At 37.5% G+C, this 27681-nt stretch overlaps 1 protein-coding gene across 1 annotated transcript in view; it reads left to right on the top strand.

The window, feature by feature from the left end:
* The window catches only part of ACSL6_5 (Long-chain-fatty-acid--CoA ligase 6), a 156607-nt gene that overhangs the window by 115003 nt on the left and 13923 nt on the right, over positions 1–27681 (top strand). The window contains exons 1-4 of the mRNA XM_051212178.1: positions 16709–21299; positions 22469–22686; positions 24452–24599; positions 25277–25441. Of these exons, the coding sequence (XP_051072331.1) occupies positions 21282–21299; positions 22469–22686; positions 24452–24599; positions 25277–25441 (549 nt within the window). The 5' untranslated portion in view covers positions 16709–21281. Of the gene's footprint in view, positions 21300–22468; positions 22687–24451; positions 24600–25276; positions 25442–27681 lie in introns of the transcript that reaches the window.

A 27681-nucleotide genomic window follows, 5' to 3' on the forward strand; every position in this document is an offset into this window, starting at 1 on the left:
TCTTTAACATGAAAAATGTGTTTCTCCATGTAAATATATAGGATTTCAGGCAAGACAGATATAGTACTCCTCTAAATGTTCCAAAGATTGTTCCATTTGAAATACTCAGAACTAGTTAGCTTGTAGTATTGTGCACAATTTTGCTTATTTTCAGTTTCGTACATTGACAAAGTGTTATAATGTTTTCGTTTCATGACACAACATATATATATATATAAGTTTAAAGGATAAAGTAATGAAGTCAAGTATAGGCGAGAAGTGGGTAATTCGACGATCACTAAGGTGTCACCTCACAGATCTTACGATTGACGAACTGCATTTTGTCATGTCTCATTATTTTCCCAGCATACGCCTATAAGCAAAAACGATTACTTTCATTTGTTCTGTCGCCTGAATTAACCAAATCTTAGCCACTGTCGCTTGTATATTCCTCGAATTGCTTCTATTTCCCCATTCTTATTTAATTGGGAGGTCTTGTTCTACGTTTCTCTCTGTCACTCGTCCATATATTTATGTCTACTTCCCGTATATATCGTTTACCGAGGAATAGATATATAGAGTGATGCTCCTTAGATCGGTTAAGTAGTAGAGAAGCGAAAAGTTGCTTCCAAAACATGCTAATTCTTGAATTTTGTGATACCACTGAGTTTACAACTTGTTTTGCTTAGTAACATTCTCTAAGAACTTTATTTGTCAATGTATATTTCAGATTGGTTTGTAATCTAGCATTTCCACAAATCGATCTTGGCAGTATAGTTATATATCTCGACTCATGTTTATTTCGTAGTTCATTCTTTGTTGCTAGGATCCCTAATGCTTTATGTTGTTCCTTTGAATCATAAATAATATAATCCACCCATTTTCATCTCATTCCTTAAATTCACATCCATCCGTCAGCTTTTTGCCTTCTCATGTCTCAATTAGGGGATCCTGTCAACGATGTTTCTGAGATCTATAGGTTTTGTGCCGACTGACAAATTGTCGTCTTTGACTGCTGCTCAGTTCTTTCTAACTATGAGGTTTGTCAAACAAAAATGATCTATTAAATCGTGTTGCTTTGTTTCGAACATATCATCCCCCTCGAATTGGTGGTTGATAAGATAAATGACTTTCTCTTGTAATTTATTGACTATGATGGTAAGATTTACTGGACGACAATTTCTCGACAGTCTTACCCAGTTTTACAAACAAAACTATTGGTGTCATTCTTTGAGCCTGAGCTACACTTTCACGAAGTTGAAGCAGCTAATTAAGCACGCCAACATATTAACTTGGGTCATAAAGTGTCAGCTGCTTTGGTAGGTGATAGGGAAGTCACTCAAACCATAGAAAATTACTGAAGTTTTTCTCCTAAGTTGCAAATCATATCGTTATTTGTGGAGCTTAACCGATCAATTAAAAATTCTAATGTCAGCATAGTGACACAATAGCCCAGACTAAGGATTAAGTTCATAAATCTTATGAGATGTTCGTCAAATTTATGCCCAGTTTCCTTGGTGAATAATAAACCAGAATAATTGCCTTTTAACGAATAGCCACATCGCTAGGTATCGTGATTATTATATAAACCATAATTTACAAATTGTAGATGTTCCTAGTTATTTTCTGTTCTGTTTGTTTCTACTTTCGAAAGATAAACGGTCAACCTATCCAAATTCCTATGAAAAATATTTCCCATTAGATCGTTCAAGATCGTTTATTAGTGTGCATTTAAATCAGCAGTCAATAATATCCGATCCTAAAGTGAGTTGTTAATCACTCAAATAACCATTTTGTCCGTCGTTTTCTAGAAGTGTAGTGTTTAATGGACTCAAATATTCTATACTAAATAGTTATTTAGTGATTAATGTAAATAATACAGTACCGCTTTGAATTACTACATCTGATAACAACACATTACAAGCAATAAAATCAAAATCCCAGTTATCAACAATAATGAAAACCCCAAATCGACGAGTGAACATATCGAAAAAAGAATGTAATTAAGGATTAAGATAGACGAAATAGTATTAAGCGTGGTCTTTAGAAGGTATGAGTTGTTGTCTGATACAGAGACTGGTTTTAAACCGTGTCCATACATGATTAATAGTTATTTCAGCATTATCAACAACCTAACATGCATATACTGTGGCAAGGTGACTGACATTTAATTACCTGAGATTCTAAATCTATTCCTTTTATCATGTTATTCAACTCAACTTGATCAGAGTGTCTTCAATTAGATGTATTTTTGAAAGGTATTATAGTCATCCTAATGTAGGTAGTGTCATTAAAAAGTATGGGAGGAAACGCTTTACTTCGAAAGTTTATTTACATACAGAAAATCTAGGGTATTTAGAGTATTTGGATCTCCTCAACAATGACTAGGTATTATTTAATGTAACGTTTATTAGCTCTAGAGTTCTTTGTTATATTGTTGCATCATTCTTTTGTTTTGTGATGAATTCACAATCTTCAGACAATTTTCATGAGATATCAGTTCTTATAATCATTCGACGACAAATGTCTACAAATCGTAGGTCGCATGATATAAAACCACTGAGTGGATGATTCGGAAGTGAAGTATAGCATTGGATAAAAATATGAAGTTGTTTTATTAGGGCATAAATCTTAGTCAGCTCAGTATAAACTGATTATCATTCTTTACTTATCGTTATATTAGCCACATCATATGTGGTAAATACATTAAAAATGCTTAAATTTCTCAATTTGATATACTATTATGTACATACCGATACGTGGTTAGCCTCATACACCATTATTTGCAGTTTTGGTTTGGGCAGCCAAGAAGTTCCATTAGGCTTCGCACTTAGTGTTGTTCATACCCAAGAACCTGGTAGACGAGTTAATTTAACTTCAGTCAATTAATTTTTCATTTACAAATAAGTGATTCGACAAGATTTTAATTCTCTCAATTTCATAAGAACTTTTAAGAAAAACGTTGGTACATATTAAATTGTGACCGAAGAATTTTCTTTCTGTTAATATCTTATTAATTGATTTCAAGAATTATTTCTCATATTTATTGACTGATTTGTTCGGTAATTTTAGACTGGTGCACGAAAATCTCCAATTTCTCAAAAGTTCACTGACGAATCTCGTGTACAAACAGTCAAAGATCTTTTTGAATATGGCTTAAATAATTCGAGTAAGTTCATCCATTCACACTAACTATTTGTTTATTGTTGTCTGTTCACGATAAACTTTGATTTGCGAAATAGATCTAGTTGAATAATCAACTGCTAAGTAGAACCTTGTTATTTGTTATTGTGTTTGTTGTTCTCGTTTATTTCAACTAGGTGGTTTACTTGTGAGCTTTTCATTTTCTTTCGACACAACATCACCAGCACTTAATCCTAGAAGAAGTGACTTTTTAGAATCGGTTCACAAACAGTCAACAGTTTATCGTAACTGTTTCCCATGCGGTTATTGTATTTTCCATCAGTTGATAGCTCAGATGAATTTCATCATTCCCAATAATTCGTGAATGGTTTGAGTGCAAAGTCTTCTAAAATTCCCCTGTTCCCTTTGTTGCTGCTAGTTGAAACTTGATGGGTTTATATGAGCGAATATATTTTGAAAAACGATCATTGTTTTTAGTATTGTGATGAATTTTTATACATGCTATCAAATGGTGCCTTAACTCATGGTAGTGTATTTATTGTAAGTTCTTACACTTTATTTGTTTGGTCCAATATATCTAGAGGTTGGAAAATGAAACGTCTTCCGAAATTCTGTGCTAAGTTGTGTCCCATGCTATTAGACAACGTAAACAAAATAAAATTAAAGCTTTAAACATTTTCTGTTGTATTAAGTGATGAAAATATATTTACATATATAAGATAGAAAAATCATGAAGTTAATCGGCAACTTGATTTGGAATTCCAATTATCTAGCACTTACTGTGCACGAGATATATGGTTAATAGCTTTGTATATTCGGAATACTCCACGAGTTCGAGATAGATCTCAACAAAAGGTTCCAAGCTTTAGAAGATCTCAAAGAAGAAGAAACTACTATGGAGGACAAATAGAAAAATATAAAAGAATCACTAGCTTCAACGTCTCAGGTGGTTCTGGCCCTTAAGAAGCATCATCATACGGAGTGGATCTCTATGGAAACCCTGGACATGATTCAAGAGAGGAAGAACAGGAAAACAGCAATTTCATACACATAGTTCCCTTTATTAAATTTAAAGAGAGCAAGAACAAAGGTTAGTGCAGAATAATATGAATTCATTTTATTTCGTTAGGTTCTCATCAGCTGCTAACAACCTAAAATGTTTGAAATTCAAAGTTATTATAGATATTGACATACTTATACAACAGAGGGCGATGAAGGATGAATATATGTAACATAATGTAGCAAAGATTTTGTTAGAGTTAGTGAGGTCATAAAATTTTGTTTCGAATATATAGAGTTTGGGAGGGAAAGTTCCAGAAAATTGAGATAGTGATTAGAAATCATGGAATTAAAACACAGACGATTATGTAATGAACTGAAAATAGATTAATGTTAATAAAGAGAGATATGAATTGAAATTGGTCAGTTATGAATGATGTAATAAAATTCAGAAAGAGTTAGAATGACGTAATAAAAATAAAAAAAAAAAGGGGATGGGGTGAATGTTACCAGGGAAAGAAAGATTTATTACTGTTTCTTTGCCCTGGTAACATTCACCCCATCCCCTTTTATTTTTTTATTTTTATTACGTCATTCTAACTCTTTCTGAATTTTATTACATCATTCATAACTGACCAATTTCAATTCATATCTCTTTATTAACATTAATCTATTTTCAGTTCATTACATAATCGTCTGTGTTTTAATTCCATGATTTCTAATCACTATCTCAATTTTCTGGAACTTTCCTCCCAAACTCTATATATTCGAAACAAAATTTTATGACCTCACTAACTCTAACAAAATCTTTGCTACATTATGTTACATATATTCATCCTTCATCGCCCTCTGTTGTATAAGTATGTCAATATCTATAATAACTTTGAATTTCAAACATTTTAGGTTGTTAGCAGCTGATGAGAACCTAACGAAATAAAATGAATTCATATTATTCTGCACTAACCTTTGTTCTTGCTCTCTTTAAAACAGCAATTATCAACAACCGAACAAGAACAGAAAAGTCAAAGCACAAGCTAAATACACGGAAGCAAACAAGCAAGTGAAGTAGATTATTAGAGCTGACAAGCAGAAATATGTGGGAGAGTGCCCCGAATGTCCTGATATTCCCGAGAGTGGGGTGGCCCGCCCTCCCCCTCGGAATACTCTCACACGGCCACGCGTATACAGCCTCTGCCAGGGAAGTCCTACTCACTGCCTTCTCGTGGCGGGGGTGTTGTTTACGAAAATGAGAGGACGAAAAGCGAATGTCCGGCGCCTTAACCGGATCCCAAACCAATGGTGCACATGGGCTCCAGTATAATGCGGGAACAAAAGGCGTATGAACCAATCGTTTGTCACCGACTACCATGGGACTGCATCTCCTTACGATGCTCCACTGCCTTGTGGGTTAGACCCCTAGGTCGAAGGCTCGGGGTGTGGCCCACTAAGAAAACCACCTGCTTCGGTCTGGGCACCCGGGCAGTATCACAGCCCACACACACACACAAATATGGTGTGGCGCATACATATTTGGTACCCTCTTGTACCAATATTTATGTGTTGAAATGAAAATAATGTGGAAGAGCCAGCAAGGACAGCGGCAAAAGCTGCAAGAGGAAATATGAAACAACTATGATACAATGAAGAAATGAGCACACACATGTAGTAAACCAGAGAGACTGGTCAATGACAAAGAAAGCAAGACAATCACTGAAATTCAAGAGGAGAGGAAGAGATGGGTGGAACATTTTGAGAAACTCTTGAATAGACGAGCCCCTCTGAATCCATCGAACATCAAAGTAGCACAAACAGACCTTCCTATATATATCACTTCACCAACGATCGAATAAATCAGGATGGCCATCAGAGAAATCAAGAGTAGGGAAGCAGCAGTACCTGACAATGTACCAGCTAAAGCATTGAAGTCAGTCATAGAAGTAACTGCAAAGATGCTCCCCGTTCTATTCAGGAAGATTCGGAAGAAAGAACGAGTGCCACCAACAGACTGGAAAGAACTGCACCTCATCAATATACCAAAGAAAGGAGGTCTGAGCAAATGTGAGAGCTGCAGAGGCATCACACTACTATCGGTACCAGGAGAAGTTTTCAGCAGAGAGTTACTGAGCCGGATAAAGGATTCAATAGACGTCCAACTTTGAGATCAACAGACCGGATTCCGTAAAGACCTGTCGTATACAGACAAAATCATCCCTGAACGATCGATTGAATGGAAACTTCCTTGACTATGAGAAGTCATTAGATAGCGTGGATAGGAGAAAGTTAGGGAATCTTCTTCGACACTGGAGTGAGTAGGTGAGAAAATCGTCAACATCGTCCGGGATCCATACGACGGACTACACTGGGAAATGGTCCATGGAGAACAGCTGACAGATGCATTCCAAGTGAGGAACGGTGTCAAACAAAGTTGCTTACTCTCATCCTTTCTGTTTCTTCTGGTGGTCAACTGGATTATGAAGACCTCAGCATCCAAGGGGAGGCGCGGAATACAATGGACAGCCTGCATGCAACAGACGATTTGAACTTTGAGGATGACCTAGCCCTTATACCCCATACACATGAACAAGTGCAGGTGAAAGCGATCAGTGTAGCAGGAGGTTCTGCAGCAGTAGGACTCCCCATTCATAAGGGAAAAAGCCAGATCCTGAAATATTATTATTATTTATTATTTTAACACATAAATATTGGTACAAGGAGGCACCAAATACATATGCGCCACACAAATCTCATTCGATATGTGTGAGGTCTATGATACTGACTGGGTGCCCAGACCAAAGCAGGTGGTTATCTTAAGGGGCCACACCCCGAGCCTTAGACTTGAAGGTTTGATCCACAAGGCAGCGGAGCATCGTAAGGAGATGCAGTCCCATGGAAGCCGGTGACCAACAATTGGTTCATACGCCATTTGTTCCCGCAGGATACTGGAGCCCATGTGCACCATTGATTTGGAATCCGGTTAAAGCGCCAGACATTCGCTTTTCGTCCTCTCATTTTCGTAAACAACAGCCCCGCCACGAGAAGGCAGTGAGTAGGACATCCCTGGCAGAGGCCTGTATACGCGTGACCGTGTGAGAGTATTTCGAGAGGGAGAGCGGACTCTCCCGACTCTCGGCCGTACCAGGGCATTTAAGGGCTATCCTGAAATAAAACACAGAGAACAACAATCCAATTGCACTTGATGGAGAAACTCTGGAAGAGGTGGAGACTTTCACATACCCGGACATCGTCGTCGATGAATGAGGAGGATTCGTTGCAGACGTAAAAGCACGGATTGGCAAAGCAAAGCCAGTACTTCTATAATTGAGGAACATATGGAACTCAAAACACCTGTCAACCAATATCAAAATCACAATCTTCAATACGAACGTCATGACAGTTCTACTGTACGGGGCTGAAACTTCGAAAACTATCACAACCATCATCAAAAAGGTACAAGTATTTATAAGCAGTTGTCTACGCAAGATACTTAACATCCACTGACGAGATACTGTCAGCAACAGTTTTCTGTGGGAGAGGAAAAACTAGCTTCCAACTGAAAGAGAAATTAGGAAAAGTCGTTGGAAGTGGACAGGGCACACATTGAGGTAATCACCAAACTTGGAATGCTGAAGGGAAGCGGAAAAGTGGAAAACTGGAGAACACACTGCGTCGAGAATTGGGAGCAAACATGGAAAGTCAGTCAGTCAGCTACAACGTAGGACCAGGCACATATATGTATCGGCCCAAGTTGCCATACCTCATTAATACAACAAGATGGACACCGGATTCATAAAAGTAGTTAATTCAGAGGTGGTAATATATAAAAGAAAGATTGCAATAAGGATATAGTACAGGAAGGAAGAATTAGTTCGTAGAAAGAAAGATATGAAGCAATTTTAACCTCTTAGTTTAAGGGAAAACAGAGAGTGTATACACCGACGCCATTGTGATCGATTCTGAGCCATGTCACCAAGAGTTTCCAACCACTGGTTACGATTGTCATGGGAAACATGAATAGCAACTGGAAAGGATTGCACAGGACAGAGTTTGATGGAGAAATCTGGTGGGTGGCCTATGCTCCTCCATGTGGGGTAACAGGCCTAAGTAAGTAAGTATATTCTCAATACAAAGGAGTTGAATGTGACCAGATGGCGTGAAATGAAAATGTTATGCGTGTTCAAAATATATGACTAATAGGCATGATATACTCTTTATCGTAGCGGAATTAAGGTAGTATAAGTGCTTAACACCGCAGCGTTATACTGTAGGCATAAATCATTGTTTTATTCTAGACTAGTTTCAGTGTAAGCTTCTACAAGGTTTACTCACAAACTGAAATTTATTATTCTAATATATTTACAACGTCAAAATGCTTAACTTCTTTAAGATTTTACTCTGTATTTAGAGCAGTGAAATCCTATAATTTTTTCCTATTGAGGTTTCTGACTGTTTTTTATGTTCTTCACTAAGAAGGCAGGGAAGGACGTTATATACTTTTTCTGTTACGGAACTATAAAATCCCGAATGTTGTTTTATGGTGATTAAACAGTACTTTATTGCTTGAAATACTGTTTATTTTATGGTCGCCACTCAAAATGGGGATTATTTGTATTATCGTGAATTAGAACTGTTAACTCACGTGGTTTACTGGGTCAGCAGTTAATTTGTAATTTGTGAATTTTTTGTAGCATGTTATCATGTATTATGTTTACTGCACTTTTTGTGATCACAATAAAAAGCTTCGTAGATGCCACTTATCGATTTATTAGTTTTTAATGCTCTATTTGAAACTCCTTCAAATACAGGATCCAATCGGTGTCTGGGGAAACGGCCGTCTTTCAATGATCCATACTCGTGGCTAACTTATGATGAAGTAAATAGTCCCAACTGAAGTGTATATTTTTTCAGGTAGATGAGCGAATAAGGGCTATCGGGTCGGCGCTCTCAGAAATTGTGAAACTTAAACATGACTGTGAAAATTTTGTCGGGATTTATGCACCAAATTCACCAGAGGTAAGTCTGAAAGTTATTCTATTTTGAAATACACATTACTTTGTAAATTAATTAATCGTTGAAGTGTTTTCAGTGTCTGTACCAAATGGGATTTTACCAATGAGATATGGTATGTAATTCGTTTATTTATTTATTTATTTGAACACATAAACATTGGTAAAAGGGGACCGAATACATATGCCCCACACAAGTCAATTGATTTGTGTGTGGCCTGTGATACTGCCTGATGCCCAGACCGTGGTTGTGGAAAGTGAGATATCCGAGTGGTGAGACCTTACTTCTGTATCACAAGTCATGAATTATATTCCTTTAGGTTACTTAAAAAATAAATATATCTAGTATGCTTGTCCTACACATACGTTTCTTCATCGTTTTTCACTACCTACGCTTGTTACTCCCAGTGACCAGCATTCTCCTACCCACTGTGCCTTGGGCCTTCTTTTCCAGTTCCATCCAATCCTTGTTCATTTTTCTCATGTCTATCTCCATTTCTTGGCGTAATGTGTTCTTTGGTCTTCCTCTTTTCCTTTGGCCTTGAGGTTTCCATGTGAGGGCTTGTCTTGTGACGCACTTGTATGTTCTGGATGATGGCTTTCGTAGTTCTCCAAGTTTCCGCCCCATACAGTAGAACTGTCTTGACATTTTTATTGAAAACCCTGACTTTGGTGCTGACTGACAGTTGTTTTGAGTTCCAGATGTTCTTCAATTATAGGTATGTTTCTCTTGCTTTGTCGATCCGCGCCTTCACATTTGCACCAGATCCGCCGTTTTCATCAATGATGCTGCCCAGATATGTGAAGGTTTTTACATCCTCCAAAGCTTCTCCGTCAATTGTGATTTGATTGGTGCATGTTGTGTTCTATCGGCGAATCTTGCTTTTCCCTTTATGTATGTTGAGACCTACTGCTGCTACACTGGTCTTCTTCTGCATTTGTTGTTGCGTGTGCGATAGAAGAGCCAGATCATTTGCGAAGTCCTACTCTTCAATTTTGTTAGTTATGACAACTGCTGCTTATAAACTTAAATGGTAAATCATATTTAGGTTAATGTACAGGAACCTGTCTCCTTCTACCTCTTTTTTAACCGATGATATTCTAATTTTTGGTGTGGTATGATAGAAGTTAGTAAGGAATTCGTACCCAGAACCATAGTCTTGGTATCCAAAAGAAGTTTGTAATACCTCTATCTTCTTCTTGGCTAAAGAAAACCTCATAGATGATCTTAGTAATTATTTCTCATTTTTGCTTCTATTCACCTTCATCTTTTTTTGTTACTCGCATACTCTAATAGATTATTCACACACATCACTGTTCAGTTTGATAAGTAATTAAAGGTGTGAGACGTCAATGCTGAGGGTCTAAACCTCCCCTCACCTTACTCAGGCTCCACCTATCTCATAAACAAGTATGTTTGTTGAAGAAAAAAACTGTTACGCAACAATTCATATATTTGCGTTATTCTATTTTATACTTATTCAATTATAATTATTACTAGTTGCACAGCTCATTAAACCCAACTATTTCTTCTACTATCCAGTGGGTTATTATGCAGCATGCATGTGCAGCATATTCTTATACCATAGTACCTTTGTATCCAACTCTCGGTGATGAAGCTTTGCAACATATTCTATCGCAAAGTGAGTTTGTTTTTGATATCATTTCACTTATTTTCACATTTTCTTTAGTATAGTATATTTTACTAAATAATTTGTCTGCATGTGACTGTGTTTTACATTAAACGTATCACATGATTAGTACAACAGTTAATAGAATTTCAGTGAAATTCGATATTTATCCATTGTGTTTATGAAGGTGTCTGTTTTAACTGGGTTCCATACATTTTTGTGACTGTTTTCATTGTTGCTGGTAGCATCCAGAAATAAAAAACCGAATATATGATAAATTATTTCAAGTAAATATGTTAGTTTTACGAGGGTGTAATACATTATCCTTAACAAAATGATACTTTTTCAAATTACCTTACGGTAACAGATTTTCAATTGAAAATGTTGTAGTCAAGCTAAGAAAGATATAAACAATCATAAATTTTTAATCAATGCTTATTCTACTTAAATTTTAGCGAAAATGAACTGTGTGCTGTGTGCTTCAGGACGTGAAGCTCTTCATTTAATGGACAAATTTGAATCTTCCCTTGAAATTTTAATCATTATTGCAAATGATTCTAAATTTGAAGAAGTTAAATCTCGTTATAGTTCGAAAGTTTCAATTTACTTGTTTGAAGAATTAATGGTAATTAGTGCTTACTTGCCAATACATTTTTTAATCGTGCGAAAGGAAAGAATTTTCCAGATTAGTTAGTTACGAAATGGTGATATCTTCCATTGAACTATACATCTCTTATCATTTGCCTGACTTTCTACACTCCATCCATTATGTATTTTTGCTTAATTACTTACGCCCGTCACCCCTCGTGAAGAAGCATAGGCCTCCCACCTATAACCATTTTGTCGAAGGCACGTAAATTTACAAACCTCTCATCATTCTCGTTCTTCTCTCCCAGTTACTCCATGTGGTCCTATGATATCTTTATACCCAGTGTTGTGCATTCTGACTTTGGCGTTTAGGTCTCCAATTACGATGGTCAGGTTATTTCCTGGGCACTTCCCTACGATCGACTGCAGCTTCTCATAAAACGCCACCATATTCATTGCTATCATTGGTGGATGCACAGCACTGGATAACATTCATTATGATCCCTTTCTTTGTTTTGAGGGATGCTTTGATGATACTGAGTCCATGAGATTCCCATCCTACAAGTGCTTTCCGTGCCTTATTAGACAACACCAGTGCAACGGTCGGGAGTTTTTGGGTGCATACATGTAATTATAAACCTCACCGTATTCTTGACTCATCATGACAGAGTGAAACTATATGTCAGTCTTTATTGCGACCCGTGATATGAAATGTAATATTCAATAATCTTTTGTCTAAAGTAATATGCTCACCACGTAGCCTGGAATTCCTGTATCTGCTCCGGGGTATTGAGTAGAAGTCTAGATCACCCACCTCTGAGGAGTCTTGTACTGAGATGAAATAGCTTTTCATTACTCCATGGTCTTCAATGGTTGTCAACCTTAAGTCAATTTTTGACCTAAACTATATACTATCTAAACAAATTTCATAGATCTCTCTTAAGGTATTGTTTATTGCGGCTGGGATCATTAACATAGGACACGACACAGTTGTGTTTCATTCCGAATGTTCACACTTCATATTAATATGGTGAGGGGAGACCTACAACAACAAAAAATCGGAGTGAATTTTCAACCATCAAAAATAGTGGGAAACATATGGGAAAGAACGAAATTTGCCAGAACAGTTAGTTATGAAACAGGGATATATTCCATTGGGTTATAAAATCCCCACTTTCTGATTTTCTAAGTTCCACACTAATATAGACCAGCTTGTAGTGTACTTTTTATGGTTTAATTTGAAGTTTAATAAACTGTCACCTTAATAAGTCCAGTACTTGTGCAAATTACGCAAATCAATAAAAAAGTCAGTCTAGGAAGCTTATACCAGGGGTATTAATTATTTATTAAAACAACAAACACATATAAACGAACAATACTGTCCTCAGTTGGATTTTCATCAGGCTTTACTCTTTCAATATTTATTTAAACACATAAATATTGGTACAAGGGGGCACCAGGTACATATGCGCCACACAAATCTCATTTAATTTGTGTGTGGGCTGTAATACTACTCGGGTGCCCAGACCGAAGCAGGTGGTTTTCTTAGTGGGTCACACCCGGAGCCTTCTACCTAAAGGTCTGATCCACAAGGCAGTGGTGCAACGTCAGGAGATACAGTCCCATGGTAACCGGTGACCAATAATTGGTTCATACACCATTTGTTCCCTCAGGATCCTTGAGCCCATGTGCACCATTGGTTTGGAATCAGTGTTTTCCAACATCCCTAGGTGGATCCTCCATATCCACCAATCCGGTTAAAGCGCCGGACACTCTTTTCATCCTCTCAATTTCGTTAACAATAGTAATGCCGCGAAAAGGCAGTGAGTAGGACTTCCCTGACAGTGGTTGTATGCACATGGCCATAAGGGAGCATTTGGAGAGGGTGAGTTAACTTTCCCCACCCTCAGCCGTACCGGGGCATTTGGGGGCTACTGTAATATGCAGTAATATGTATATGCATTTGTGAATTTTAATAAACTAATATGAGGATTTTTAATAATTGTTTTATATGGAGTTTATATTCTATATAAGACACTAAGATTCTTTGTAATACGTATTTAACAAATTAGTGTGTTTCAACTATGAAAATTTATTGTGATTGTAATCATCAACGTGACTTCAACAAACAAAATTTCACATTATAATTTTTTTAGAAACTGGGGCTGAATAAACTTTTGCCGAAAAAAGTGAGTCTTCGCAGTGCATTAATTCAATCCTTTTATAAACCTTTGTTTTCAGTGTCATTTATGAAACTGATTTTCACCGAATCCATTGGCGTAAATAAAGATTGGATTTCTTAAGCCTGACTCTTACGTATTTGAATTTGAACGAGATTTCTTTGTAGTATATAAATGAACTTACTAGAATATGTATTAATAACCCTAGTCTGGTATCAACTCTGAATTTCTTCAATCAGTCATACGCAACGTAGAATCTATTGTAGTGAACGAGAACCCTGGTAGGGAAAAGTAATTGTTTAATACAAAATCACGGAGTTCTTTCGTAAAATATGAAAACCATACATGAAATACTTCATTTGCAAATCCTCCATCAATTGTCTCAAACTTCATCGTCCCGTCATTGCTATTACAATTACTCTGTGTTTACATCCCCATTCTCTTCTATTCGACCTTCTGCTACCACGCGTTCCACTTATGATTAGTGTTGCATATTACATATGTCGACCGACATTACTTACTTACTTACACCTGTTACTCCTCGTGAAGGAGCATAGGTCGCTCACCAGCATTCTCCATCCAACCCTGTCCTGGGCAATCCTTTCCAGCTCCTTCCAGTTGTAATTCATCCTTTTCATATCTGCTTCTATTATCCGACGTAACGTGTTCTTTGGCCTTCCTCTTTTCCGCTTCCCTTCAGGATTCCAAGTTAGAGCTTGCCTCGTGATGCAGTTTGACGATTTGCGTAATGTATGTCCTATCCATTTCCATCGTCTTTTCCTAATTTCCTCTTCAGCTGGAAGTTGGTTTGTTCTCTCCCACAGAAGGCTATTGCTGATGGTATCCGGCCAATGGATGTTGAGTATCTTGCGTAGACAGCTATTTATAAATACTTGTACTTTCTTGATTGTGGTTGTTGTAGTTCTCCAAGTTTCAGCTCCATACAGTAGAATTGCCTTGACGTTCGTATTGAAGATTCTCACTTTGATATTGGTTGAAAGTTGTTTTGAGTTCCATATGTTCTTCAATTGTAGGAATGCGGCCCTTGCTTTGCCAATCCTCGCCTTTACGTCTGCATCTGAACCTCCATGTCTATCGACGATGCTTCCCAGATATGTGAAGGATTCTACATCTTCCAGAGTTTCGCCATCAAGGGTGATTGGATTGCTGTTCTCCGCTTTGAATTTGAGGACCTTGGTTTTCCCTTTGTGTATACTGAGGCCTACTGATGCAGAGACTGCTGCTACATTGGCTGTCTTTATCTGAATCTGTTCACGTGTACGTGATAGGAGGGCTAGGTCATCTGCGAAGTCCAGATCGTTTAATTGGTTCTGAGCTGTCCATTGTATTCCGTGTTTTCCTTCAGATGTCGAGGTCTTCATAATCCAGTCGACCACCAGAAGAAAGAGGAAGGGAGAGAGTAAACAGCCTTGTCTGACTCCGGTCCTTACTTGGAATGCATCTGTCAGCTGTCCTCCATGCACTACTTTGCACTGTAGTCCGTCGTATGAGTTCCGGATAATATTGACAATCTTCTCAGGAACTCCGTAGTGTCGAAGAAGTTTCCATAATGTCCTCCTATCTACACTGTCGAATGCCTTTTCATAATCAATGAAGTTGATGTATAGTGACGAGTTCCACTCAACTGATTGTTCGACGATGATCCGTAGTGTTGCAATTTGGTCTGTGCACGACCGATCCTTTCGGAATCCAGCTTGTTGATCTCGAAGTTGGGCATCTACTGCATCCTTCATCCGGTTCAGCAACACTCTGTTGAAGACTTTCCCTGGTATTGACAGTAGTGTAATGCCTCTGTAGTTTTCACATTTGCTCAGATCTCCTTTCTTTGGAATCTTGATGAGGTGTCCTTCTTTCCAGTCCATTGGCACTTGTTCCTCCTCCCAAATCTTTTTGAATAGAGAGTAAAGCATGCTTGTGGTTACTTCGACGTCTGATTTCAGTGCTTCAGCTGGTATGTTGTCGGGTCCTGCTGCTTTCCCGTTCTTGATTTGTCTGACGGCCATTCTAATTTCTTCCGTCGTTGGTGGGTTGACATCTATAGGAAGATCTGTGTGTGCTACTTCGATGTTCGGTGGATTCATTGGAGCCGGCCTATTCAGGAGTTCCTCGAAGTATTCTACCCATCTGTTTCGCTGTTGTTGAATTTCAGTGATTGGCTTGCCTTCTTTGTCTTTGACCGGCCTCTCTGGTTTACTGTATTTCCCTGATAGTTTCTTCGTTGTATCGTAGAGCTGTTTCATATTTCCTTCTCTAGCAGCTTTTTCTGCCGTCGTTGCTAATTCTTCCACGTATTTCTTCCTGTCGGCTCTAATGCTCCTCTTCACTTGCTTGTTTGCTTCTATGTATTCAGCTTGTGCTTGGACTTTCTCTGCTCGTGTTTGGCTGTTGTTAATTGCTGTCTTCTTGTTCTTCCTTTCTTTGATCTTGTCCAGTGTTTCTATAGAGATCCATTCCTTATGATGGTGTTTCTTTAGGCCCAGAACCTCTTGACACGTTGAAGTCAATGTTTCTTTGATGCCTTTCCAGTTGTCCTCCATGGTAGTTTCTTCTTCCTTCAGTAGATCTTGAAAGGCTTGGAATCTGTTGTTGAGAGCTATCTTGAATTCATTGAGTTTGTCAGTATCTCGAAGGAAGGCTGTATTGAACCTTTGTAGTGCTGTTTGTCCACTTGTCCAGTTCTTTTTTAGCTTCAGTTTTAAATTGGCTACAACTAGGTGGTGATCTGAAGCTACGTCAGCTCCTCTCCTGGTTCTCACATCTTCCATTGTCCTTCGGAATTTTTGTTGATGCAAATATGGTCTATCTGGTTCTCTGTAGTGTGGTCCGGTGAGATCCATGTAGCCTTGTGTATACGTTTGTGTGGAAATATTGTGCCTCCTATGACTAATTTGTTGAATGCACACAAATTTGCAAATCTTTCTCCATTTTCGTTCCTCTCTCCCAGTCCATGTCGTCCCATAATATCTTCATATCCAGTGTTGTCTATTCCGACCTTGGCATTTAGATCTCCCATCAGAATGGTGAGGTCCTTTCTTGAGCATTTCTCTATGATTGACTGCAGCCGCTCGTAGAATTGATCTTTAATGTCGTCGTTGCTACCATTGGTGGGTGCATAACATTGGATAATATTCATTAAGATCCCCTCCTTCTTTGTTTTGAATGATGCTTTGATGATTCTGGATCCGTGGGATTCCCATCCTACAAGTGCATTTCGTGCTACTTTGGACAGCATTAGAGCAACTCCCTGAGTGTGTGGAGCATTTTCCTCTTCGTGACCGGAGTATAGCAGCATCTCTCCCGTAGCTAGCCTTTTCTGTCCAGCTTGGGTCCAGTGGGTTTCGCTGATTCCCAGTACTGCTAAGTTGTATCTCCTCATTTCCGTCGCAAGTTAACTGGTCTTCCCGGTTTCCCACATTGTCCTAACGTTCCATGTACCTATAAAAATTTTTGCTCTGGTTGTTAGAAGGGGCATCGGCCTCGTGGCTTCCGAACGAACTCGGCTTTCACCATGAAGCGTCATAATTCTTCTAAGTGAAGACCTTCTAACTCTCAGGGCAGAGTTAAAATGGTTTGAATTATTTTTTCTGGTAAGCGTTTTTTAGCGAGTTAGTTTTCTACGGGATGGGGACGCTAACCCCATGCCCAACCCTCCTCCTTTACCCGGGCTTGGGACCGGCAGTAACTCTAGAAGAGCTACAGGCGACCGACATGCCCTGCCAAAAAGTGAGCAAGAACATATCCAGAAAGGTGTTATTGAACCATTAAATTTCTCAGAATGAGCTGCATCAATAGTCATGGTAAAAAATCCAATTGCAGCATCCTTTTGTGAGCCTATTGCTGAACTGTGCTCAGAGAAGTTTTAGAAGTCCATCAGCGCATCACTTACCTTTGTTGGAAGATCTTTTCTCCAAGCTAGGTAGAGGTAAATTTTCTCAAACTTTGATCTGTCAGAAACTTACCTACAAATTCCAGTAGCTGTAGAATACAGAGAATTTCTAGTCAATAATACGCACAAGGTTCATTCCGATATAACCGATCCTTTCAGAGTGAAAGACACACCCTCTATATTCCACCTAATGATAGACATCATGTTATAGGATACCTCAGGTGCTGCAGTTTATTTAGATGATATTATAATCATAGCAACAAATTAAATGCATTTTGAGATGAAATTTGATCTGATGCTTTCATGTATAGCTGAATATATCTTCCTTTTTCGTGCATAAAAGTGGAATATTTGCATGTAACGTTTACGGTTTGTAGGTTTCATAAACACGAAAGACCATCAAACGCAGCTAATATTAAGGGAATGAAAATCATGTTTGGACAGACAGACGTTCCTTTGTTATGGGAATTTTCGGGATTGGGTAGTCACTGTAGAACATCCATCTCTGGTCTTTACATGCTTCGAATTACGGTATGAGATCAGTTATCCTACACATCTGCACCAGCAGATTTGTAAAAGCAATCGCATGTATTCAGATAAATATATATGTATATGTATTACCTATTGACAGCATATTAAATACAACAGTTCCTTTTATCCTGTAGTAATTAAATATTAGTAATCGAAATGTTCATAGATTGTTATGTTTTGCAACAATCGATGATGGAAACATGTATCTTTACATTTTTAAAAACATTTTAAGTTATTCCTTTTTCTTTTAAAAGAACCCGTTACCAACAGACCTTTATATGATTTCCTACACTAGTGGAAGTACTGGTAAGCATATATCTTGTACTGTATTTCAAGTAACTGAAATATCGATATGCTCGTCAATTTAAGTGTATTTTTAACTTTACTGATTAAAACGCCAGTGTTTCTAAAAATTCTTTTTCTCGCTTAAACATCAGTAAGGAAATCATGTCCTGTGCAGTCATAACAAGCTAAGTGATTCGTCTCAAGTAGATTCCCTTTTTTAAGAATATCTATCCCTATTGGCAGATAAAATGACAAATCACTGTAACATCCTTTTCTGTCCGTAACTGTTTAACCAATTAACTTTCACTCCATAGAGTCCAGAATTAGGTAAGTGCCTGAATACAAAACAGCCGTCAGAACAAAGTGTATAGAAAGCAAGTACATAAAGTTGGCTGGTTGTTAGAGAAATAATCTGGTTATGCAGGCTACCACCTTTTTGAAAGTGTAGAACTAATTCAATAGAAGTTGATCGTTCTGTCTCTGTACTAACTGAATTGTTTTAGAAGTCAATCGAAGATTTTTAGGTTACTATTATTTGATTATAGGCGTCTCCGAAGCATTGCTTATTTATTTTGCGACTGCTGAGTGAATCTCCATCTACTGAGGCGATTAAGACGTATTATGTAGGCCCAGCCACCACCTAGCTCGACAGAGGTATTGTCTACGCTTGAGGTAAATCGGAAGAAAGCTAGGAGTGGCCAAATGAAGACATGATATCAATCCATAAAGTCATTGATACTCAAGCAGTTTTGGTGGGAGGTAAGTTTAGATATGTTTACTCTCTAGTGTCGCTTAGATCCTGAATTTCAAAACGATTTTATACCTTCTATTCAGCAAATCCATTCTTTTCTAATATATTCCCTACACTTAGTGTTTCTCACTATCACCGATACTACTACTGTGGTGGACGCTACTCACAGGATTGTTTGTAAGTAGTATATAGCGGAACGTGGCATCGAATTTGTAGCAATTGTCAAACCGATTGAAGAGTTTGCGTACATCGAAAGCGCGGCGTTGTTAGGACACACCGAATGATGCAAATGGACAATTAAAGACTATGTGTATTTATTATGTAAATACTTTGTAAATTCTCACAACAGATATATATCCCTCCTACCTACTGCCTTCTACTTTTGGTGTCGCTGCCAGGATCAAGATAAAAGTGCCATGGCCGGAGCAGTTTGAAACGGAGACATCGGGAGCTACTACCTCCTCAGACAGTTTGAGGCGATAGCAGGACTTGTCGGTGTGTTCTGCTATCTGAATTGTCTTCTCATTTTGTCCTCAAGTGTTCGGTCAACACCGCACTTTAGATGTACACAAACTCTTCACTCGGTTTGAAAATTGTTACAAATTCGATGCCACTTTCCCGCTATATACTACTTAAAAGCAATCCTGTGAGTAGCGTCCACTACACTTCTAATATGATATTTTGATGGTTTCATCTTGCTATGCTATAGCAATTCGGACCAAGATATATGTGACAGGTCCTACACTGTACATAACTGACTGAATCCGTAAAGGATTTGTATTTGTTAGGCTTGTTAAGAAAGTTCTTGGTTTTTCATTAGTTAGCAGACACAATCAGGGCAAAATATTTCATGTTGTCAGGTATTCTTGTTGTATACAAGAATAAAACACTTAAAAATCTCACCTTTTGTTGATGTAGGTTTGCCCAAAGGAGTTCTGATTAGGCACAAAGAAATTGCATGTGCCGTAATTGGGCTTCATGAATCTAGTGAATTCAAGGTAAACCAATGTGTCATTTTAGCATATTATCTGTTTAATTAGTAATGGATTTTCTTAAATATGTTAGTTATACAAATATACAAATCCTGGATGCTTGAATAATAAACGTAATTTATCTCAGTGATATTAATATATTCTGGCTGTTTCAGTTTTATTCCCTATATTATCAGTAAATCAAAAGTGATAAGCAATTAAGTTCTTTCTGTGGGTTTCACTTCGGTAGTCTACAGAGTCTCCTACGATTCAGATAGATATGTTGAGTTATTTTTTATATGTATCAATTGAAAAGGCTGAAAATTCAGTATGTTTTACGTTAAAACCGATGCTGGCTACACGAATTTAAATATCAGTGCAAGAGTTGACGCTATAAGTAAATGTAACACAAGTACACTATAACGAAATATGCACCAAACTCTAATTGACTCTTCATTTAACCTCAACCACTAGGAAGATATAAGAAAACAAAAGATTTACTCCGTACTCCAACTGGATGGTTTTTAATGGCCCAAGATCTTTCTTCAGGTAGACAGTTTCTGATTGTTATCAAATGATTGCTGTCAAATATACATCCTGGTTATCCTCGTATATAATCATTGACTTAACTCGCGTTAGTGAACGGGATTAAATACGTCAAATACGAAAATGAGTTTTTGAATACGTATATTTCATACAATTATTGATCGAGACAAACGAGCGGAGAAGAGAAGAGGGCGACGCAAAATGACGCGCAGTGGAGAAGTGTTAGCCAACTCAATTGAACCATGAGTGAATCGATGTTTATAGTCAGACAAAAATAAGCTACAGACATGTGATGAGTAAGGTGAGAAGTACACACATACTCTAACATAAAAACAGTCAAGGTTGATAATCGAATAATTAACAAGGTCATAACGTGACTCAAGAAGAATGGATAAATTAGCTTGTCCATAAGCTGGAACAAGCTATGTGGGCTTAACGTAGCGACCGGTACCACAGGTTACATGTAAAGCACGTGGTTACTTATGGGACTTCTGGATGTAGCCTTAATAATTAGTCATTCAGGGTGTGAGTTGGTTTTGTCGCTTCTGGTTGAACAATATCCCTATGACGATCGTTGAAAATCCTTTTCCGGTTGATTTGAGTAGAATTTTCGAGAAATAATGCATTTCCCAATAGATTAGACTTATGTAACTAGACAAACTTTAATGCTTATCCAGTGGTTGATTTTGTTTTTCTTTTATGTTCTCTATTTCAGATTGTCAATTCTAATTCAGTACATCTCTCATATCTCCCACTGCCACATATTATGGAACAAGTAGCAATGGTAAACTGTCCTATTTTTAACTCATTTTTGTCTTGGTTGTTCGAATTAAACTTCACACCATCGCTTAAGTTAGTGGATATCTGGACTTAGTGGCTAAGTAGATAACGCGATGACGTTTGAAGCGAACGGCACTAGGTTCAAGTCCCAGAGTGAACATCAACTCTAAAATGCAAGTACATCCAGATGCTGAGTCCCGAATCGGGAAGAAACGCGCCACCCGGATCCCACTTCTAGCCACCATCCATCTTTGTCCTATTCTTATGCCTTTTTGATGGTTATCAGTATTAATTTTAGTAGGTAACCATTTCCATTCAAAACGTTATCAGATATTTCTGTTAGGGACAACCTATGGTTTTATGAGAACTGAGACATCGACTGGAAATGACATCAATGTTTTCAAATATCTACCTTTTAAAAATAACAGATCTTTTAGTGATGAATTTATTCATTTTGAGGATGTTAAGTGTAGGGTGAGTAAACGTATGTCAAACCCCCAAGTTCGACAACTGAAGTTTACTCAGTTGTAGTGTCTTACTGTGTTTTTTTTCTAACAAGAACAAAAAACTGTTCAGTAGCCCCTAGTCTTCCTTGGTTTTCCAGCTAATGTTCATCTGCATTGGAAAACATATTTAATCTACTTTAGTTTGATACGTTTTTGTTGTTCTTCCATTAGTGTTTTCATAAGAATTCTATTAGTTCAGTATTTATCACTTAAAGAACTTTGAATCGCAACCTTTATGAAATATGTAATATTGTATCTTGGTATTTACTTACTTCTGTTATCCCTCGTGGAGGAGCATAGGCCACATACCAGGATGTATCTTGGTGTATTTAGTCTAGTTCCTGGTGAGTTGTATTCTGTATCGTTTGAGGACAATTAACCCTGTATCATTTTTAATCAAACACTCTTCATCACTTATCATGAAACTACCAGCCAAAGTTAACTAATTATGTAAAAACGATTATCTGATGCAAAATGAATATAACTCTCATGTTCATGCTTTGTAATGCTTTACTCCTAGACCTTTTGGAGTTATTATTATATGATTTTGAAAAAATCCAAGTAAACCATACTGGAAGAAATCGATTACTTTTAATTATCTTTTTTGAGTAGTCAATTTTATCAACATTATTTTTTTACTAATTGATTGTCTGATTTATTTTTTTAGTCTTCTCATATTCTGATGGGAGCTTGTTCGGGATTTCTAACAGAATCTATTGATGGTCTACTGGATGATGCTCATCTTTTGAGACCAACTTCACTGGTTGTAGTTCCACGTGTACTTTCTCGTATGTACACAAAATATCAAAGTGCATTGGGTGATTCCGTAGCAAAAAAGCAACTTTATAATTACATAGTGAAGAAAAAATTAGCTGAACAAAAACGGTATATTTTCTTGTTTTTCACAGATATTTTAGAAAATCAATACTCTAAAGCATTCACGATTGTGAAGACAGGGTTATACTCATTTAAATTTTCACAAAATCGATCAAACTAATACCGATTGTATAGAGTTTTCCAAGTGTGTTCTTTCTGAGTAACTAAAGATAGACAGATAGATAGATAGATAGAGAGTGAAAACTGACCTAGTTGTAATCTTGACTGTTTTCTTTTATATCAATGTCGACTAATAAACAAACGTATAAATATGCTTTGAATTAACTATGAATGAAATGAATTTTTTTTAAATAAAACAAAACAAATAGAATTCACTTTTGCATATTTCCAGTTTTCTCTTAGTACCATTTAGATGATGATAGTTTCAAATAAATAGAGCATTTGGTAGATTGTTATTAAGAAAAATAATTCCCTGAAGAGGTAGCTTACACTGAGTTATGAAATGTCAGAAAATTTAAAAAAATTAATTTTTCTACTCATTGAGAGATTATAAATGACGAACAAAAACGTTCAACAGTGAACATTATCAGTAAACTAGGTTATTTGTTTACAAATATTCTCCGAAAATATTTGAATAGTTCATTATTTCCATAATTCAGTTAAGTGTTTACAATGGTTGTTCACTAAGAATCGGTCGTTCTCATATTTGTCTAGTCGCTAATGCTCATCGAAGTTTATCGAATAAGTTGCAATGTGATCGTCAGTCTAAGTAAATCGAAATCACATACACTATGTTTGAAGGTCATTGGAACTAAATACTGAACTTAAGTTTCGTGCCACGTGGCGCTCGTTAGCATGGCGTACATGTAACGTTGAAGTAACTGATACCCCTGGTGGAGTTCGAACCCAGATCATTCAGTTTGAAATGTTACCACTGAAATATTTGGCCTCCGAGTGACTGTCAGTCGCCTGACGTCAACTAGATGCTTCTGTACTTTGGTGCGATCTAAATAAGTACAATAATAAAGTTCATTTCCAATCATTTTATATTGAGATATTTCGATTTTTTGTTTAGCAATTGAATACTCACCTAATGAATTGCTTAAATCAATAATCTCTTTTCTACTTTGACTGGAATATTTCATCTCACTTTTTTAGTGCATAGAATGTTTATTATCTGCGTTGTTGTCAATCTGTTGCAGAATCGATGATTTATTGAGTTACGTAAAAGTTTTTTACTGATCACATCTATCAATAAGAAAGAGTGAAGCTATTTACTGTCACCCGTTATTTCCATGTGCTAAATTAGCTGGTTCAGTAATAATAAATTCCAAGGTGTTCTTATATAGGCGTTTCGAATCAATGATAACTTTGCAATATTGTGAACAATCACTGTCACTATTGCTTCATAAAATGAAAGACTTGGAATTCACTCGGTCTGATTTTGGTATTACGTACTGCTTCACAGTTTGATGTAGTTACTGTGTATCATCCGCTTTCTAAAATTTCTGTCCAATTAAGTTTGAGTTATCAAATATTTGCTTCATCAAACAAGAAAATCATACTTATGATAGGGATAATCTTGAGTTTCATTATTTGCAAAAAACGAAGAGTTCCCCGTCGAGTTATAGTCGACTTATTGAGATTAGTTTACACTCCAATATAAAATCGTAAAAATTTACTGTATCTGTAAATATTCATTTTGACTCTAGCATGGTAGGGTTATTTATTCCCAACAGCGAATCTTGCAAAATTAAAACTTTACTGTTGGTAAACTTGTAAGTAGTAATCGATTATTTCCTTTTGATCCTAGTGGAAAATTTCATCATCGAAGCGTTGTGGACACAATGTTGTTTGGTAAACTTAGAAAGAAATTTGGCGGACGTGTGTGTTGCATAATATCCGGGAGCGCCCCATTGTCACCAGAACTCTCAAAGTTTGCACATGCTGTATTCAACCTGGTAGGTTGGATTTTGCTTTATTTCAAACCAGATTAGTAATTTTCAAGAATATCAATTCGTTAATAGTTTTTCATAGTATCGTTACTATAGGTGGTTTACGCCTTACTCTTTAATTCCTTATTTAGTGGTAAATGATATGTCTCCAATTTACACCCTTGGATAATTATTTGGAAGTTGTCTTATTTCTTCTTCCACTCGCTTCACCGACTGTTCTACATTTATCTATCATAAATCAAAGGGTACTTATATTGAATGAATGTTATGTTTGACACCTTTGTTATCTGCATAAACTATCAAACTAATGTCATATTTTAGTGAATTCAAAACTTTTGGTTTGTTGTGGGATATCTTTTTATGTATTCTGATTATAATGAGTTAGTTGCTTTAATCAGTGCCTTACTGAGCAAAACTAGTAAAATTGTGAATTATGTATAGATGGGACACTGGCGTTTAATGCTTCTGCAATAGTCACATAGAAAAAACCATTGAACGTCAAGATTCTTTACCTAAAGATAATTATGGCATGTGTTGGTTTTTGTTCAGGCGTAATACATATTTTATGATAATTGGTGTAATACAACAATCTTTTAATTAAAAAATAACGTTACTCCTATAATATATTTCTGATTTCATCATATTAATTTTCGGACATCTATTCATATTTTTCTATGTAAAAGGTTTTTGAAGGGTATGGAACAACCGAAACAATGGGAGGCGTCACTTTGTCACCGATCGGAGAGTACCGTTTAGGTACTGTCGGTGGTGTTGTTTATGGTGTGGAACTGAAACTTGTGGATGTCCCAGATTTGGATTTGGTTGCATTACGTGATGGAAGGGGCGAAGTAAGATTTTAAAAAGCATTAAATAATCAAGTTCATTGACATATTCTGCTTAATTGGGAATACTTGGGCGAGCAAATCTTTATTTGAATAACTTCATCACCAGAGCATTTACAGTTTGTTATAACGTGAAAAATAATTGCTGCGGATTAAGAGTAGCGAATTATTGATCGGACCAAAGACGCGCAAAAACGTAGAACGGCCTAGGGTTCTGATTGGTCCTGCCTCCCTGTATAACCCAGCCAGTTAAGTCCAGAACGCAAGTCACAGCCTCGGATATATGAATCATTATATTTCAAACATACTTTGTTTATATACCAGTCAAGCAGACCACAACGTACCATAAAATATAAAATAACATTGTACAATAATGGCCAACAGGAAAATAACACGTTAACTAAATATTGACCAATAAGATGATACCATTTCATGTCCAAGGATAGCATTAGACTTAACAGGATAATTTTTGGGATATTTTCCTGAATATCCCAACACAGTTATAAATCCATAATCATGGGCAACTCGAACTGATGTGCGTACGTACGAAGTTCTACGTTGTTACTGACTGACTGACTGATCACAACGACCAAAATGTATCAATATACTCTCATATGACCAAGCGTATATACCCACTGCCTTCTCGCGGTGGGGATGTTGTTTACAAAATTGAGAGAACGGTTTGATGGGTTTGAATGATCTACGTAGGGGGGGTTGTGTTGGAAAACCCTGATTCTAAAACAATTATGAACATGGGCTCCAAGATCTTGAGGGAAAATGACGTATGAACCTATTGTTGGTCAGTGGCTACCATGAAACTAGGTCTCCTACTGTTGCCCCATTGCTTTGTGGATTATACCTCTAAGTCAAAGGCTCGAGGAGTGGATGCCCAACGAAACTACCTGGTTTGGTAGGCCTCCAAATGCCCTGGTATGGCCGAGAGCGGGGTGGGTTCGCCCTCCCTCTCGAAATACTCTCACACGGTCACGCGTATACAGGCCTCTGCCAGGGATGTCCTACTCACTGCCTTCTCGTGGCGGGGCTGTTGTTTACGAAAATGAGAGGACGAAAAGCGAATGTCTGGCGCTTTAACCGGATTCCAAATCAATGGTGCACATGGGCTCCAGTATCCTGCCGGATCAAACGGCGTATGAACCAATTGTTGGTCACCGGCTACCATGGGACTGCATCTCCTTACGATGCTCCGATGCCTTGTGGGTTAGATCTTTAGGTCGAAGGCTTGGGGTGTGACCCCCTAAGATAACCACCTGCTTCGGTTTGCGCACCCGGGCAGTATCACAGCCCACACACAATTAATGAACTGAACTGTCTATGATCAAGGAAACTAATTCTCTTGCTTCGACGAACATTCAAGTGATTCAAATATTATTATTGCTGTTATTATTATTATTATTATTATTATTATTATTATTATTTACTACGTCATTATTCACCCTCCTTTATTCCCACTCGGGATTTGAATCGACTACTGCATCTCTATGCTAATGTGCTGTGGCAACTCTAACTGATGTACGTACGTACGAAGTTCTACGTTGTTACTGACAGACTTTATTGATCATATCTTCACCCTTCACCATATGTTTGAACACCGTCATATTTATCAAAGGCCAACAATCGTAGTGTTTCTTGACATTAGGGCTGCCTTCGATTCGTTGGACAAGACTGCTCTCTGTGATTGTCTTTTGAAGAAGGGTGTGCTTGAGAAGTTTATTAACATCCTAAAAGCCCTATATACAAACACCTCAGATAGAGTGATGGCATACAACCACCTTTCTCCATTGTTCCATTCGAGCACTGGGGTTAGACAGGGTTGTCCAATCTCACCATTCCTCTTCAACTTCGCCATCGACGACATTCTGGAAACAGCTGTGATGGATGTAAGTAATGGTGGTGTGGATCTGTTGCCCAGAGAAAGACTTCTCGACCTTGAGTATGCGGATGATATTGTCTTACTATGCGATAATGCCCAAGCCATGCAATCCGCACTTAATCAGTTGGCAATCAATGTCCGTAGGTACGGTATGTGCTTTGCACCTTCGAAGTGCAAAGTACTTCTACAAGACTTGCAGGATCCTAATCGTGTACTCAGCCTGGATGGTGAGCAGATAGAAGTAGTCGAGAAGTTCGTGTATCTGGGTAGCTGCATAATTGCTAGTGGTGGCGTGAGTGATGAGATCAATGCACGTATAGTGAAAGCCAGAGTGGCTTATGCCTTTCTGGGCCAT

Source organism: Schistosoma haematobium, chromosome ZW, assembly GCF_000699445.3.
Source record: "Schistosoma haematobium chromosome ZW, whole genome shotgun sequence".
Taxonomy (NCBI): domain Eukaryota; kingdom Metazoa; phylum Platyhelminthes; class Trematoda; order Strigeidida; family Schistosomatidae; genus Schistosoma; species Schistosoma haematobium.